The sequence below is a fragment of the Callithrix jacchus genome, chromosome 4 (genome assembly GCF_049354715.1).
Source record: "Callithrix jacchus isolate 240 chromosome 4, calJac240_pri, whole genome shotgun sequence".
NCBI classification, from domain to species: Eukaryota; Metazoa; Chordata; class Mammalia; order Primates; family Cebidae; genus Callithrix; species Callithrix jacchus.
This window is the reverse complement of record NC_133505.1, coordinates 115,538,067-115,555,581: the sequence shown is the minus strand read 5'-3', so window position 1 is coordinate 115,555,581 and position 17,515 is coordinate 115,538,067. Positions and strand designations below refer to the sequence as shown.

General features: G+C 41.5%; 1 protein-coding gene across 10 annotated transcripts in view; it reads left to right on the top strand.

Annotated features, from left to right (window-relative positions):
• PPIL6 (peptidylprolyl isomerase like 6) overlaps positions 1-17,515 on the top strand; it is a 48,205-nt gene that overhangs the window by 19,785 nt on the left and 10,905 nt on the right. For 8 of the 10 annotated variants that reach the window (XM_035296486.3, XM_035296481.3, XM_035296482.3 and 5 more), the window contains one exon: positions 120-176. In XM_035296486.3, the coding sequence (XP_035152377.1) occupies positions 120-176 (57 nt within the window). Of the gene's footprint in view, positions 1-119; positions 177-12,076; positions 12,301-17,433; positions 17,510-17,515 lie in introns of all 10 variants that reach the window. The other 2 variants (XR_013534478.1, XM_002746990.7) reach the window with 2 other exon arrangements.

The following is a 17,515-nucleotide window of genomic DNA, read 5'->3' as shown; positions in this document are numbered from 1 at the left end:
GTGAGCATCCCACCTCAGCCTTGGAATCATCATTTAAAGCATCATTTTTTCTCTGTCATTACTGTGTCCTAAGTCTTTTTATCTCAAAATTCAAATGTTTATTTATTGTTATTTCTCAGATATAGTGTCTGGAAAAGGAGATAATGGAGAGTCGATTTATGGACCAACATTTGAAGGTGTGTATCTTTAAATTTATTAAGTTGGATATATTTGATTACTCAAACTTAACAGGACTGGACAGTTTCACAATTACAAATAAGATACCACTGGGGGCAATATTTACAGTAAAAGTAAGAGTTAGAAATGAGCAGGTGGAGGGAAGCGCACCCTAAGGCCAGACCAGAGCAGCTTCATACACACGTATTTTTTTTACTTGCCTAATGATATTATTTCTTTAGGATAAATCCCAGAATTAGGATTATAGAGTCAATGGCAATTTATATTTTCAAGGCTTGTAATTTCCCGTGCTGATACTTAGAACTGGTACCTTGATAGTCATTCTATTTACACTGATGTTAGGTGGCCGGGTGTGGTGGCTCACGTCTATAATCCCAGCACTTTGGGAAGCCGAGGTGTGTGGATCATTTGAGGTCAGGAGTTCTAGCCTGGCTAATATGGCAAAACCCCATCTCTACTGAAAATACAGAAATTAGCTGGGCCTGGTGGCATACGCCTCCCACCTCCTCAGGAGGCTGAGGCAGGCGAAGCATTTGAACCTAGGAGGCGGAGGTTGCAGTGAGCTGAGATGGTGCCACTGCACTCTAGCCTGGGTGACAGAGTGAGACTTGGTCTAAAGAAAAGATTGCTGTCGGTAGAAAAAGTGAAAACACTGTATAACATTTACAACAAAAGTAGGTGACAAGGTGTCTACCTAAATTCCAAAATAAAAACAGGTAAGGGAAAATAGCTAACCCACAGCCATGAAATCTGCACGGTATCGACATCTGTGTAGAGAGGGCAGGTCTTCCCAAGAATACAGTACTTAGGATCCCCTAAGTAACCAATAGTATGTAAGTACAAGGGGTCCCCAGGTGGGTTGGAAGAGGCTGGAGCAGTCTAACCCTGTGCACTCTCAAAATTGATCTGACAGTGCTCTTCCAGGACAGGCTCCCGTGCAGGTGGAGCTCCTGGGAATGACATCGAAATTATGCAGGATATAGGGACAAGAATGACAAAGAGGGAATAGGAACAGAGCCAGCAATTTAAGGAAGTAAGCCACCAGATTTTCAACGTGCAAGGGGGAGCTTTTTGAAACTAGAAAATCTGCTTTCCTTCTAAAAACACATCTTTTAAACATTTAGGAAAACTAATGTCACCCTGAATAACAAAGAGAGGTTCTCTGAAAGAAAATGATGTTTATTCAGGAATAGGGCATTGCAGTGGGTATACGTGTGCCATAGTAAACAATGTGCATATTCAGGAAGGTAAAGGGAGACACAGGGTTTTAAAGGAAAATTGGGAAGATTACATAATTGTTTTGAAATGATAATTATCCTTAGCTACAGCTATCAGTAACAAGGGTGACACCAGTCCAGGGTTGGGCTGGACAGGTGTCCTTGCAGAAGTATTAATATTTCTGGCATAAGGTTACAATGACCTTTATACCAGGCTGTGGCTTTTGTAGTTTTTTTATGATTGTTTTGTTATCAGGCATACAAGTGTGAGAATTCTCTCTGTTCATAGCTTTCCTTGGCTCTGTTTGTCAGCATTTCTTAAATACACATGACTACATTTTGATTCTGATAACTATTACACTAATTTTATATTAAAATGAACAGTAGGCTGGGCACAGTGGCTCAAGCCTGTAATCCCAGCACTTTGGGAAGCTGAGGTGGGTGGATCACCTGAGATAAGGAGTTCAAGACCAGCCTGGCCACATGGTGAAACCCTGTCTCTACTAAAAATACAAAAATTAGCCAGGCACGGTGGCAGGTGCCTGTAATCCCAGCTCCTTGGGAGGCTGAGGCAGGAGAATCACTTGAACCTGGGAGGCAGAGGTTGCAGTGAGCTGAGATCACGCCACTGCATTCCCACCTGGGTGACAGAGGGAGACTCTGTCTCAAAAAAATAAATAAATAAAATGAACAATAGAAGTTTCAAGGTCTTTGGGAGGCTGAGGCGGGCAGATCACAAGGTCAAGAGATTGAGACCATCCTGGCCAACATGGTGAAACCCCCATCTCTACTAAAAAATTCAAATATTAGCTGAGCTTGGTGGCTTGAGCCTATAGTCCCAGCTGAGGCAGGAGAATTGCTTGAACCCGGGAAGCAGAGGTTGCAGTGAGCCAGGATCGTGCCACTGCACTCCAGCCTGGTGCCTGGTGACAGAGCGAGACTCTCTCCAAAACAAAACAAAAAAAGTTTCAAGGTGATTATAAGAATAAAGAGAATAAGGAGCAGAGTAACATCAGCACTGATAATGAATGTACTCTAGAAAGGCATGTTCATAGGGTACAGTTGACTCTTGAGCAATGAGGTTTTGAACTGTACGAGTCTACTTAAAGAAACTTACAGGTTTTTTTTGTTTGTTTTTAAATAGAGACAGAGTCTCAACTATATTCCTCAAGCTAGACTTGAATTCCTGGGCTCAAGCGATCTTCCCACCTTAGCCTCCTAAGTAGGTGGGACTGCAGGCACCTGCTACCACATCTAGCTTGGATTTTTTTCAATAAATACATTAGAACATTTTTTGGAGAAGCTGCCACTGCAGCTATACCATCAAGTGTGAAAACCCTGCACTTTTTCGTGAAATACCTTTACCTCCATTTTTTTTTTTTTTTTTTTTAAGAGACACAGTGGGCCGGGCGCAGTGGCTCACTCCTGCGATCTCAGCACTTTGGGAGGCCGAGGCAGGTGGATCACGAGGTCAAGAGATCGAGACCATCCTGGTCAACATGGTGAAACCCTGTCTCTACTAAAAACACAAAAAATTAGCTGGGCATGGTGGCGCATGCCTGTAATCCCAGCTACTCAGGAGGCTGAGGCAGGAGACTTGCCTGTTCCCAGGAGGCGGAGGTTGCGGTGAGCTGAGATCGCGCCATTGCACTCCAGCCTGGGTGAACAAGAGCGAAACTCCATCTCAAAAAAAAAAAAAAGAGAGAGACAGGGTCTCACTTTGTCATCCAAGCTGGAGTGCAATGGCATGATCATAGCTCATGGTAACCTTAAACTCCTGGGCTCAAGAGATCCTGCTGCCTCACAGCCTCCCAAGTGACTAGGACTACAGCTGCATGCCACCATGCCTGGCTAATTAAAAAAAAAAAAACTTTGTAGAGATGGAATCTTTTTCTGTTGTCCAAGCTGGTCTCTAACTCCTGGGCTCAAGTGGTCCTCCTGACTTGGCCTCCTGAGTCATTGGGATTACAAGTGTGAGCTGCACACCTAGCCTGCAAAATATCTTTTGTCTTGTATTGAAAATGCAGCTTTTATAAGAAAGGCATACCTATAGATTCTAATATGATTTGAGAAAAAGCAAAGCTATTATGTGACAACTTAAAGCAAAAGGAAGGTAAAAAATTTGAAGCTGGAGAATTTAATTCCAGCAAAAGATGGTTTGATAATTTTAGAAAAAAGTTTGGCTTTAAAAATGTCCGGATAACAGGAGAAGCAGCTTCTTCTGACCAAGAGGCAGAAGATGAATTCCAAGATGTCATTAACAAAATGAGAAGAAAAATGGTATCTGCCTAAACAAGTTTTATGGCAGATGAAAGTAACCTATCCTGAAAAAAAAAAAAAACCACAAAAAGGCTGGGCACTGTGGCTCATGCCTGAATCCCAGCACTTTGGGAAGCCAAGGAGGCAGATCACCTGAGGTCACAAGTTCAAGACCAGCCTGGCCAACATGGTGAAACCCTGTCTCTACTAAAAATACAAAACCTAGCTGGGCTTGATGGCAGGTGCCTGTAATGCCAGCTACTCAGGAGGCTCAGGCGGGAGAATTGCTTGAACCCAGGAGGCAGAGGTTGCAGTAAACCAAGATCCTGCCTCTGCACTCCAGGCTAGGGGACAGAGCAAGACTCTGTCTCAAAAAAAAAAAAAAAAAAGCCACAAAAGATATTTATTAGTAAGAGAAGCAAATACTAATAAGAATACTTTATTAGTATTTAAGGCAGGAAGGAATAGGCTAACTGTACTGTTTTGTGCCAATGCAGTTGGGTTTATGATCCATACTGCCCTTAACCATAAAGCTGCTAACCTAAACACCCACTGCCAGCCTTTTGGCTGTACAAAGGGACATGGGAAAAAAGAAGCCTTTTCCTAGATTGGTTCCATGAATACTTTCTCCCCAAGACCCAGTAAGGGACTACCTTTTAAAAAGTTCTTTTGATATCGAACAATGCCCCTGGCCACCAGAGCACTATGGGTTCAACACCAAAGGCGTCAAAGTGGTCTATTTGCCCCCAAACATAGTGTGTCTAATTCAGCCACTAGTCGGGGTCATAAGGACCTTTAAGGCTGATTGCACATGGTACTCTATGGAAAGGATGGTCAGCTTTATGGAGGAGAACCCCAACAGGGAGAAGATCATGAAAGGATGATACCATTCAAGATGCCATTGCTGTCATAGAAAAAGCTGTCAAAGCCATCAAGCTGGAAACAAGTTTCTGCTGGAGTAAATTGGCCCAGATGTTGTGCATGACTTCACAGATTTATGACAGAGCCCATCAAGGAAATCATGAAAGATTTGTGGATATGACAAGAAAGGTGAGGGATGAATGGTGTCAAGATATGGATCTCGGAGAATTCAAGACCTAATATATGCCACAGCAGAGGCATTAAATGAAGATGACTTGATGGAGACGAGTGCCTCCAAACCAGTACCAGATGATGAGGAAGAAGACATAGAAGAAGCAGTGTCAGAAAGCAGATTGACACTAGGCAAGCTGGCGGAAGGGTTCCAGTTACTCAAGACTACTTTTGACTTCTTTTACAACATAGACCTTTTATGATAGGAGCAATGAAACTAAAGCAAAGAGTGGAAGAAGGATTGATACTGTATGGAAACATTGCTAGAGAAATGAAAAAGCAAAAAGTCAAACAGAAATTATAATGTATGTCCATAAAGTGACACTGAGTGTGCTTCCCCTTTACTGCTTCCCCTTCGACCTCCTCCACCTCTCTCTGCCACCCCTAAAACAGCAAGACCAACGCTTTCTCTTCCTCTTCCTCAGCCTACTCAGTATGAATACAGTTATGATAATCCACTTCTACTTATTGAATAGTAAATATATTTTCTCTTTCTTATGATTTTTTAATAACATTTTATTTTCTCTATTTTATTATAAGGATACAGTTTACAATATATTTAACTTGCAAAATATATGTAATTGACTATGTTGTTGTTAAGGCTTCTAGTCCATTGCAGACTATTAGTAGTTAAGTTTCTGCATAGTTAAAAGTTATGTATGGATTTTTGACTACTCCGAGGGGTTGGTGTCCCTAACCCCTGCATCGTTTAAGGGTCAACTGTAGATCAAAACTCTTAACAGTCTATATCAAAATAAGCTAAAAGAAGCCTGGGAAACATAGCAAACCCTATCTCTACAAAAAATACAAAAATTAGCCAGTGGCACATACCTGTAATCTCAGCTACTCGGGAGGCTGAGGTGGGAAGATCCCTTGAGCCTGGGAGGCAGAGGTTGCAGTGAGCCAAGATTGCACCACTGCACTCCAGCCTAGGTAACAGAGCGAGACCTTGTCTCAAACAAACAAACAAACAAAAAAGCTAAAAGACATTAAGAAAATGATACAAGACATGAAAGAGCTCACAGAAAAAAACTTAACCATGATGTGACAGAGCTGAAGAAAGCAATAAAAGAAAAATAATGTCAGAAGTGAATAAACTACAAGGAGCATAAGAGGAAATAAAAATATAACATATATCCTAAAAGAAGTACAAGGTAGGAAGAGGAATTTTTTTGTTTTAATTTTTGTGGGTACATGGTAGGTATATATCTTTATGGGGTACTTGAGATGTTTTGATACAGGCATGCAATGTGAAATAATCCCATCCTGTAAAATAAGGTATCCATCCGCTCAAGCAATTATGCTGTGTGTTACAATCCAATTATATGCTCTTTATTAAAAAAGATACCATTATTATTGACTATAGTTGCTCTGTTGTGCTATCAAATTCGAGGTCTTATTCATTTTTTCTAATTTTTTTTTGTGCCTATTAACCATCCCCACCTCCCCTTGTTACCCCCCACTACCTTTCCCAGTCTCTGGTAACCATCTTTCTACTCTTCGTCTCCATGATTTCATTTGTCTTGATTTTTAGATATCACAAATAAATGAGAACATGTTATGTTTGTCTTTCTGTGCCTGGCATATTTCACTTAACATAATAACCTCCAGTCCTATCCACGTTGTTGCAAATGACTAGATCTCATTCTTTTTCATGGCTAAATAGTACTCCATTGTGTATATGTACCACACATTCTTTCTCCATTTATCTGTTGATAGACATTTAGGTTGCTTCCAAATCTTAGCTATCATGAACAGTGCTGCAACAAATATAGGAGGGCAGATATTTCTCCGATAAAATGATTTCCTTTCTTTTGAGTATATACCCAGCAGTGAGACTGCTGGATCATATAGTAGCTCTATTTTTAGTTTTTTGAGGAACCTCCAAACTGTTCTCCATATTGGTTGTACTAATTTACATTCCTACCAACACTGTACAAAGGTCCCTTTTTCTCCACATCCTTGCCAGCATTTGTTAATGCCTGTCTTTTGGATAAAAGCCATTTTAACTGGAGTAGGATGATATCGCATTATAGTTTTTGTTTACGTTTCTTTGATGATCAGTGGTGTTGAGCACCTTTTCATATGTTTGTTTGCCATTTGTGTGTCTTCTTTTGATAAATAACTATTCAATTCTTTTGCCCATTTTAAAATTTGATTATTAGCTTTTTTCCTATAGAATTGTTTGAACTCCTTATATATTCTGGTCATTAATCCCTTGTCAGATGGGTAGTTTGCAAATATTTTCTGTGAGTTTTTTGTTTTTGTTTTTTCTTTGTTTTTGAGACAGAGTCTCACTCTTGTCACCCAGCCTGGAATGCAGTGGTGCAATCTCAGCTTAGTGCAACCTCCACTGCCCAGGTTCAAGCAGTTCTCTTGCCTCCGCCTCCCAAATAGCTGGGATTACAGGCGCACATCACCATGCCTGGCTAAGTTTTGTGTTTTTAGTAGAGACGGCTTCACCATGTTGGCCAGTATAGGGTCCAGCCCTACAGGGTCCTGTGAGCCCTTCCCTGCTGATGTGGAGATGAGAAACTGTGGAAATAAAAGATATAAGAGAAAAAGAAAACAGAATTTGGACCCAGGGGTCCACTGCCAACCAAAACACACAGAGTCCGGCGGTGGCCCCGAGTGCAGGGCTCTGACTTTTATTGAGTACACAGCAGGGGGCAGGGTAGGTAGGGTGAGGTAATGGTGGTCAGTGATAGGGTCAGGTAAATTATGTGTCTTGGAGATAAGGGGCCCAGGTCTTTTAAGTAGCTGAGGTGAGGAGAAAACCTAATGCATTAGCACTTTTCTCATACTTGTTAAAGAGGAACAAAGACATTAAGATTTATGTTACTACTACTGATTCTTATTTTTTGGGAAAAAGAGAAACCAGGTGCAGAAGCAGAGTATGAAAGTGGACAGAGAACATGACCGCTGAAGCACAGCATTACATAGAGACAGTTAAGCCCCTGGATGTATGCGGGTATACCTGACAGCCATCAGGCCTACCACAAGAGCTTAGGGAAGTGGAGTTTTCTTCTAACTTCCCCAGGAAAGAGACATCTCATCCATTTTGGATGTCTCCTTCCCTAGCTGGCTAAACAGTGGGCACTTTCCCAGCACTGGCACTGTCGCACAGTTGAGGCGCCCTCCAGCAGCCGTTATCCTGGCACGACAGAGGACTTAGAGCATCTTGCTTTAGGAACACTTTGTTCACCATGTCACCTTAGCTCCATGCTTCAGAACCCAATAATCGTTAGTAAACTTAAAAGGTTATATTGAATATATGTATGTGAATAACTATGTGATTATATATGTTTATATATATATAGGAATTACTATGTAGCTATATCTCTAATTCTTTTCTAGCTCTTTATTTATATGGGAACAGGCTGAGGCTTTAGACCCTTGCCGTGGCACTTGTGGGATCTTCCACGGGGTTTCCTGCCCACAGGCCAGGCTGGTCTTGAACTCCTGACCTCAAGTGATCCACCCACCTCGGCCTCCCAAAGTGCTGGAATTATAGGTGTGAGCTACCACTTTAGTCATCTCTTCACTTTGTTGATTGTTTCCTTTGCTGTGCAGAAGCTTTTTAACTTGATGTGATCCCATTTGTCCAGAGTTTCCCTGATGTTTTCTTGTAGTAGTTTCATAGTTTGAGGGCTTAGACTTAAGTCTTTAACCCACTTTGATTTGATTTTTTTATATGATGAGAGGTAGGGGTCTAGTTTCATTCTTCTGCATATGGATATCCAGTTTTCCCAGCATTATTTATTGAAGTCTTTTCCTCAGTTTATGTTCTTGGCACCTTTGTCAAAAATGAGTTCACTGTGGGTGTGTGGATTTGCTGCTGGGTCCTCTATTGTGTTCCATTGGTCTATCTGCCTGTTTTTAATGCTAGTACCATACTGTTTTGGTTACTATGGCTCTGTAGTATAATTTAAAGTCAGGTAATGTGATTCTTTCAGTTTTGTTCTTTTTACTTAAGATAGCTTTGGCTATTCTGGGTCTTTGGTGGTTCCATATACATTTTAGGAATTTTTTCTATTTCCGTGAAGAATGTCATTGATAATTCCTTTTTAGAAGAAAGCAGCTTTATCAAACAGGTAGTGTTACAGCTCTAATGGTATTACAGTTCTGTGACTGCTCCTGTAGAGCAGAGCTACCCCCTAGAAAGAGAGTAGCAGCTCAGGATGGTTTTGCAGTCACCTTTATACCCACTTTTAATTGTATGCAGATTAAGGGGTGGTTTATGCAGGAAAGGGGTAGTAACTTTTGGATCATTAGATGCCATGGAAAGGGCCAGTAACGCCCAGGTGTTGCCATGGCAACAGTAGATTGACATGGCACACTGGTGGGCAGGTCTGATTGAAAGCTGCTTTCACCCTGGCCTTATTTTAGCCAGTCCTCAATCTGGTCCATTGTCTGAGCCCCACCTCTGGAGTCAAGTCCTGCCTCCTACCTCATTTCCCCCTCAGAAATTAGATCCTTCTCCTTAAGGGGGCTGCAGAAGGGTGAAGGTCAGTCTTCTGTGACTGCTTCCCACTGAGCTCATGGGCACAGGCCCTGCCTAGCACTGGAGGAGTGAAAAATCTCTGGATACCTGATAAAAGGGGCCCAGAGACAGGATACTTTCATTCTCCAGATCAGTAGATGGGATAGGTTGGAAGCCTTGTGCCAGCATTGTTTTTTTTTTTTTTGCCTGGAACTGGTGTAATCTAGAAAACACAAACTTTTACTCAGAGGTTAAATAAGCAAGGGCCAAATATTAGAAGCAAAAAGATAGCTATCCAAGATCCTGCAAGAGGTAAAAACCAGGCGAGACTTGGGAAGGCACTTGATAGTTGACCAACTATAGTTGGGGTCAGTGCTCTGATTATGTCTGTGTAACCAGGTAGCTTGTTCATAGATCTTTTCAATGTTAACCTCAGCTTGTCTAGAGTTGTTAAAATATGTGCAGCAGTTTTATTAATAACTGCACAGACTGGGGCCAGGTGTGGTGGCTCACGCCTATACTCCCAGCACTTTGGGAGGCCGAGACAGGTAGATCACGAGGTCAAGAAATCGAGACCATCCTGGTCAAGATGATGAAACCCCGTCTCTACTAAAAATACAAAAATTAGCTGGGTATGGTGGCGCATGCCTGTAGTCCCAGCTACTCGGGAGGCTGAGGCAGGAGAATTGCTTGAACCCAGGAGACAGAGGTTGTGATGAGCTGAGATCGTACCATTGCACTCCAGCCTGGGTAACAAGAGCGAAACTCCGTCTCAAAAAAAAATTTTTTAAATAACTGCACAGACTCTACCGTGTTCAGCTAGTAAATAATCCAATACTAGTGTGTTATCAAGAACTACATTTGCGAAAGAGCCTAAGGACTCTTGAATTCCCTTTAATGCCTGACCCGTGTTGGTGGCTAAGGATTCTAGGGTTTGAGTCAAGTTCATTAGAGTTGACTCATGGTAGGCAAAGCTGCCTCCAAGGTGCTGCTAGTCCTAGCACTGCCAATTCCTGCCAGAATTAATCCTATTACTCACTTCTGGTATTCTTGGGTGTTATGGGGTTATAGACAGTGACTCCTGGAGGGGCAAGAGTGACCAGCATACATTCACCTCTGTTCCAAGTTTTTTATATACAAGGGAAAGCTACTCCTAAGAGAACAGGTGACTCCCTAGGGTATTGGGAGCAGTTCAGGTTGTAACTTCTTCCCATTCATGGCACAAACAAAAATGAGCCAGTTGGGGCATAAACAGAAGCCCTACAGGGTATGGTATTTATGCTTTGCTGCGAAGTTGTGTCTATAGAGGCACTTTTTCCCTGTTCCAGTGGGGGTGGTGGGACTCTGTTTTCTGGAAAGGGTCAGTACTCCCACCTTCCCAGACTAGGCAGTTGTTTCTCCCTTGTATGTTCTGACCTATAAGGAACCATATGTGGTCTCCTCACAAGTGGAATTCCTTTCACCTTGCTGTGGCCTTGGGAATGTGACAACTAAAGTTGGATCAGAGCATCACAGGGAGGCTTCTGCTCTTGTGCCATAAACACAATGGTGGCTGCAAAAGATAGAATCATTAGTGCCCTGGAGATATAGATACTCAATTTCCCAGGTCCAGGCTATGGTGGCAGGGGGTTCAAGTAGAATCCGTTAAGTGGGGGAGAGTTCCATTTAACAAGTAGGAGTTTGGGGTTTGGGGATCGCTATGGTTAGTTAGGAGGTTGGGGGGGTATGGTAGTGAGATTTCCCAGATAAGCCAGAGGATAGAACTCTCTGTCCTGGGGATGTTTATGACAAATCCAGCAACTATGAAGATGATTCTCTGATGCAATACTTGTCAAAATATTTACTGTAGAGTTGTGTTCCCACCCACACTGGGCCAAGGTGACTAGGAGAGCAAACAGGATGAACACTGACAACATGGTGTTCCCTTGGGCCTTAGCATGGCCTCTACACCTAACAAGGACAAAAGAGGTGTCTCCCAGGAGGTTGGTTAAAGCTACAGGAAAGAAGTATTGTAATCAGAAAGAAGAAAAAAATTAAAGCTCCAGCAGATATGGCACTGACTGATCTTCCAAGTGGGACCTGGGTGAAGATCTCTCCAGGATACCTCTGCTGGGATGGGCTCAGCGTGGCTGCCTCAGTGAGAGGGCCTGTGTCAGGTGGTAATCCACCAGTCTGCTGGTCAGAGAAGTGGGCCACACATGAGGCAGATGGCACTGCAGCCACTCTGCTAGTGGGCTGTCATTGGTATTTGATAGGGATTGCATTGACTCTGTAGATTGCTTTGGATAGTATGGACATTTTAACACTATTAATTCTTCCAACCTATGAACATGAAATAGCTTTTCATTTTTTGGTTGTCCTCTTCAATTTCTTTCATTAGTGTTTTGTAGTTTTCATTGTAGGGTTTTTCACTTCTTTGGCTAATTCCTATTAATTTAGTTTTATTTGTAAATCAGATTAATTTTTAGATTTCTTTTTCAGATTATTAACTGTTGGCATATAGAAATGCTGTTGATATTTGTATGTTTTTCTATCCTGCAACTTTACTGAATTTATTTATCAGTTCTAATAGTTTTTTTTTTTTTTGTGGAGTCTGTAGGTTTTTCCAAATATAAGATTATGTCATCTGTATAATGTCAAAACAAGGATAGTTTGACCTCTTTCTTGTTTTTGTTTTTTGAGAGAGAGGTCTCTCGACACTGTCACCCAGGCTGGAGTGCAGTGGTGCAGTCTTGGCTCACTGCAACCTCTGCCTCCTGGGTTCAAGCGATTCTCCTGCCTCACCTTCCTGAGTACATGGGATTACAGTGACCTGCCACCATGCCCGGCTAATTTTTTGTATTTTTAGTAGAGACGGGGTTTCACCATGATGGCCAGCCTTGTCTGGAACTCCTGACCTCTAGTGATCTGCCCGCCTCAGCCTTCCAAAGTGCTGGGATTACCTATAGCATTAGCATGAACCTGACAATTTGAAGCAGAGCAGCCAACACCAAGACATATTGTCATAACATTATTGGACATCAATGAAAAATTATTTGGGCATCCAGGCAAAAAGAGCAAGTGATTTATAAGGTAAAGAAAATTAGATTATAATATTCTTTGATATCAACACTTTATGCCAGAAGAAAATAGAATAATAATGATACTCAAGCAAAGGAGATGTGAGCAAGGATTTTATATCCAGTCAAATTGACATTGAATTATAAAGGGTACACAAGTTTATCAACATGCAAGACTACAGGGAATAGTGTTGCCACGAGCCCTTTCTGTAGAATCTGCCATAGAATGAATTTCATACAACCAAATATTAATAATAAGAGAGACATTGACACATGACTGGTGGTGAGCGTTAATCATATTGTTCTTTGTGAACTTGAATTCAATGAGTGTATGCCAGGTGTGACAGCTTGCACCTTTAGTTCCACCTACTTGGGAGGCTGAGGCAGGACTGCTTGAGCCCAGGAGTTTGAGACCAGCCTGGGCAACATAGCAAGACCCCATCTCAAAAAAAGGGTGAGAGTATGCTGTGTAATGATGATATGCTTGGGCAGTGGAGATATAGTCTATTTTTTTAAAAATAGAGGAAAATGAATATATACAAGTTTTATTTTTTAACTATTCTCAGTAAAGTACACTCCTGATGGTATTATTAGTATTGTTATTTTGATATTGAGACTGTTTTATATGTAATGTGAGATAAAGTCATTGAGTAATTATGGAATATTCAAATTTCATCATTTTCTTTGTCCTTGAGAATCAGGATTCTCAATGTGGAAGACAGAAGATAAAGATGAAATATAATAGAGGCTAATAAGAATATTCCACAGTCCTGAACATGAATTGGACATATCACTTTAATCTCAAGAAGAATCGCACACACGCACGCGCGCGTGTGTGTGTTTATGTGTGTGTATATATATATACCTCTGTTCACTGAAAAGGTCTATAAACAATGATCACAAACCAGTCACAATGCATAGTCCTAGAATTTATATTGTTGTTTTGAAATGTCATTTTTCACTTAAAGAAACCAGAGTCTCTGGGAGAAATGGCCATGCCAGATCTCAGGCAGGAAATTTGCAAAATGAGCCTGAAACCTCCTGTGCTATTTGATAGCAAAAGTGGCCTTTATCGTACAATGCTGCAAAGGGTGGAGATTTCTTTTGTGAAAGATCACTGGGGTCATGTCAAAAGTCCTCAGGAGCCAATTTGAAGAGGGTCTCACTGGCCAAAGATGGAGTAATTTGAGTTTCACAAACAATAGTAATTGCAATTGATCAAAACCCAACAAATATTTCAAATCTGTGATTTTATGATGATATTATAAATAAAGGCTAATGGGTTACCTTTGAAGGAATACTAGGAAATTAATTTATCATGAAAAGTGGTAAGTATAGGGAAAGAAGTACTTAACCTACCTTTTCTCTGTGAACTATACTAAATTGTAGATAAGGGGAAACATCTCTTTATAAAAGTATTGCCACTGATAAATGAAAAGGAAATAATAGAATTGGAATGTCACCATTTTGCTGACTCCAGTGAAATAATGAGTCTAAGCATTTGCTGTATCAATCTGCTAATTTCACAAAAACAGAGACAATAAGACATGATGAGGCTTCTGTTGAAAGAACACACTACCAAGGAATATGAGTCTGATTAAGTCTCTGGACTCAGCTGCCAATTTGCAAGAAATACAGTCAGTTTTGTTTAATGCGACATATGTGTTCGTAAAAAAAACTACACATTTTGGCCAGACATGGTGGCTCATGCCTGTAATCCCGGCACTTTAGGAGGCTGAAATAAGAGGATTTCTGGAGCCTAGGAGTTCAAAACCAGCCAGGGTAACATATGGAGATCCCATCTCTAAAAAAAAAAAAAAAAAAAAACAATTAGCTGGGCGTGATGGCATCACCCAGCGGTCCTAACTGCTTGGGAAGTTGAGATAGGAGGATCTCGAGCCGGAGAGGTCCAAGGCTGCAGTGAGTGAGCCATGATGTAATCCCTCCTGGGTGACAGAGTGAGACCCTGCCTCAAAAAATAAAACACAAAAAAAAATCCACTTTGCAGCATCGTACATAAAAACCACTGAGTTTATTGTGAAAATGAGGTTTAAGAAAAACTTTCTTGATGGAATTAAAAAAACAGGATAGTAACAACAAAAAACCCCCATCAGTACAGTTTTGCATATGTTAAATGGTCATGAAACATACATACCTTGTAAAAGACCTGAGGTTTGTGAAGGTGGGCATGGGAAGAGTTGCAAGCTTTTGAGTGATTTTGAAGTGGCGGAAGGAGGGTTTTCTGCAATCAGAACCCTAGATGTGGGTAGGAGAGGCTCAGAACAGCACCAGGGTAGCTGGTAGATGGATATCTGAGGTGTGTGTGTTACTACGTGGCTCCGCGTAGCTGGATGCAGTTTTCATTTCCCTAGTGTTTCTCATTGTGGAAGAATGTGAGTGGGGGTGAAATCCATAATGCACAAGGCTTTCCCTAATGTATCCATCAAGTTGAAGCAAATGTGCATTTTCAAAAGTAGCTTTATAGCAGAATTGACAGGACAGAGGACTGGATTGCACCATGTGTGCAATCAACAGACTCCGACTGGGAGAAATTCTCGAGGTTAAACAGCTCAAGTTCATTAGTAATAGATAAATATAAGGAAAAGAAAGGGACACCTGCAGATTAAAAGAGACTTAAAAAGCATAACAAATTTTTTAAGTGGGAAAGACTGAACTGTAGTGCTTAGGGATTCACATTTGGATGTTAAAACTATAAGGAAACATTAAGTGCATGGTTATATAAAAGTTGGGGAATGGTTCCTTTTGGGTGAGAGAGGGGCTTGACAAGGAACTTTGGGCAGAGGCCAGCGAAGTTTCTTTTCTTGGCCTTTATACATTAATTTTCTAAGGCGTTTTGTGTCTATATTTTAATACAATGAAAAGATACCTTTATTGAATCAATGGCCAAAGTGAAAGGGAAAAGTAGTAGCTACTTTGCTTCTAAATTCCTGCAGACAGCTTTATCAGATGAAAACATGCAAGTGACACCATTCCTTTAGTCATTCACAAAATACTAAACTCCAAGGTAGGTGCTCACATGGTGCTAGGGCCTGTGGCAACAAAGGTAGTGTAACCAAGTTTCTACTCTGAAGGATTTTAGTGTTTTTGTGCAGACAGATGTTTAAACAGATCAGCTACAGGGGCTGTGCCAACTGCTGTTAGAGAGGAAGGAACTGAGTACTGTGGGAAAAGGAAGAATAGCTGCCTGAAGATTGGGGGCGGCAGCACAGAGTAGCCTTGAGTTGGGTCTGCAGCAACACATTGCAGATAGGGAAAGGATTCTCCTGGCCCCAATCCCTGATGATGATCCACTGTACCTCTCCACCCCACAGCCATTATCAGAGCACCCAAATGCTTTGTGCTTGGAGTCACAGCTTCAGACAGAACATGGGCCTCCTATCCAGTAGGAGACCGATCTATTCACTCACCTCCTTGACTGACCCCCTAGACACCCCTGAGTCTCTGCTGATTATCCCTCACCCCATCCTTAGACCATTAGTATTTGGTCTCCAGATAGAGGCTTTGCTGTCCTTATTGTGGCCATGGAGTCCCAGTGTGTTCAGTGACATTTTTGTTATTCAGTTTGTCTAGTAGCACAAAATTAGAAAAAATCCAGTAAGCAATCAAGTGGGAAGGAGAGATGTTCCAGAAGGAAAGATGAGTAACTATGAAAGCGAGAGCGTGGCTAGTCCTCAGAACAGCTAAGGCATGGGTCTCCCTCATCCCTTCACCCACCTGGGAATGTGAACACAGCAGCCAGCCAGTCCTTCCTCCACATTTCTCTCATAGGGTCCTATTTCCATGAGATGCAGAATTAAAACCAAAGCTGTGATAAACTACAACTGCAAAACTCACTTTTATTAAGCTTAACACAAAAATAATAAAGAAAATATTTAATTAGATGATTATTTTATAAATGAGTTAATTTTTTTAAACCTAGGGAAAGTCTGTTTTGCTTTGTTTTGAATCACAACTTTTTTTTTTTTTTTTTTTGAGATGGAGTTTTGCTCTTGTTGCCCAGGCTGGAGTGCAATGGCGCAGTCTCGGCTCACTGTGACCTCTGCCTCCCGGGTTCAAGCGATTCTCCTGCCTCAACCTCCTGAGTAGCTGGGATTACAGGTATACGCCATCACACCTGGCTAATTTTGTATTTTTAGTAGAGACAGGGTTTCTTTATGCTGGCCAGACTGGTCTCGAACTCCCAACCTAAGGTGATCTGCCTGCCTTGGCCTCCTAAAGTGCTGGGATTACAGGCATGACCCACCACGCCCAGCCTTGAATCACAGCTTTTAAAGTCCTAAATAAATAGGCTCTTTCTACTCAGGCAAGTTTCAGCTACTGGTTTCTGTGTAGGTTGTTCCCACACATCCTTTATCCCTGGCAGAAACACTCAGGAGAAAATAGGCTTGAATCAGACCTACTTACTGACCAGTGACCTCACTCCTCACCAAACGAAAAGGACAAAAATTCCTCTGTGCGGGCTTTCACTCTATTTAAACCTGAAGAGGCTCAGCTCTCTTCAGCAGTGCTGTTTACTGCCAAAGGGTGCATTTTGTTATCATGGAAGTATAAAGCAACTTAATTTAATGTTTTAAGTTAAATGAAATGTACCAAAAATTTACTATTAGAAAAAAAATAAGGGAACCTTACATTAATAAATAATTTTTTTTTTTAGTTGAAGTCTCACTTGGTCACCCATGCTGGAGTGCAGTAGCACAATCTTGGCTCACTACAGCGTCCACCTCCTGGGTTCAGGCGATTCTTCTGCCTCAGCCTCCCAAGTAGCTGGGTCTACAGGCATGTGCCACCACACCCAGCTAATTTTTAAAAATTTTTAGTAGAGATGAGGTTTCACCATCTTGGCCAGGCTGGTCTTGAACTCCTGACCTCGTGATCCACCTGCCTTGGCCTCCAAAGTGCTGGGATTACAGGCATGAGCCACCATGCCCAGCCAGTAAATAATTTTTTAAAAAATTATAGCTAGCCAGGTGTAGTAGCACACACCTGTAGTCCCAGCTATTCAGGAGGTTGAGGCAGGAGGCCTTGAGCCCAGGAGTTCAAGACCAGTTAGGACAACATAAGCAAGATGCCTTCTCTAAAAAAATTTAATTTAATTTAAATGAAAATTATAGCTCTTAAATTTTAGAGCTTTATGGAAGCTTAGAGAGAACTGTAAAGAGGAAGAAGAAAAGCAGAGGGGTTGGAAAGATCAAGAAATACAGAAATGA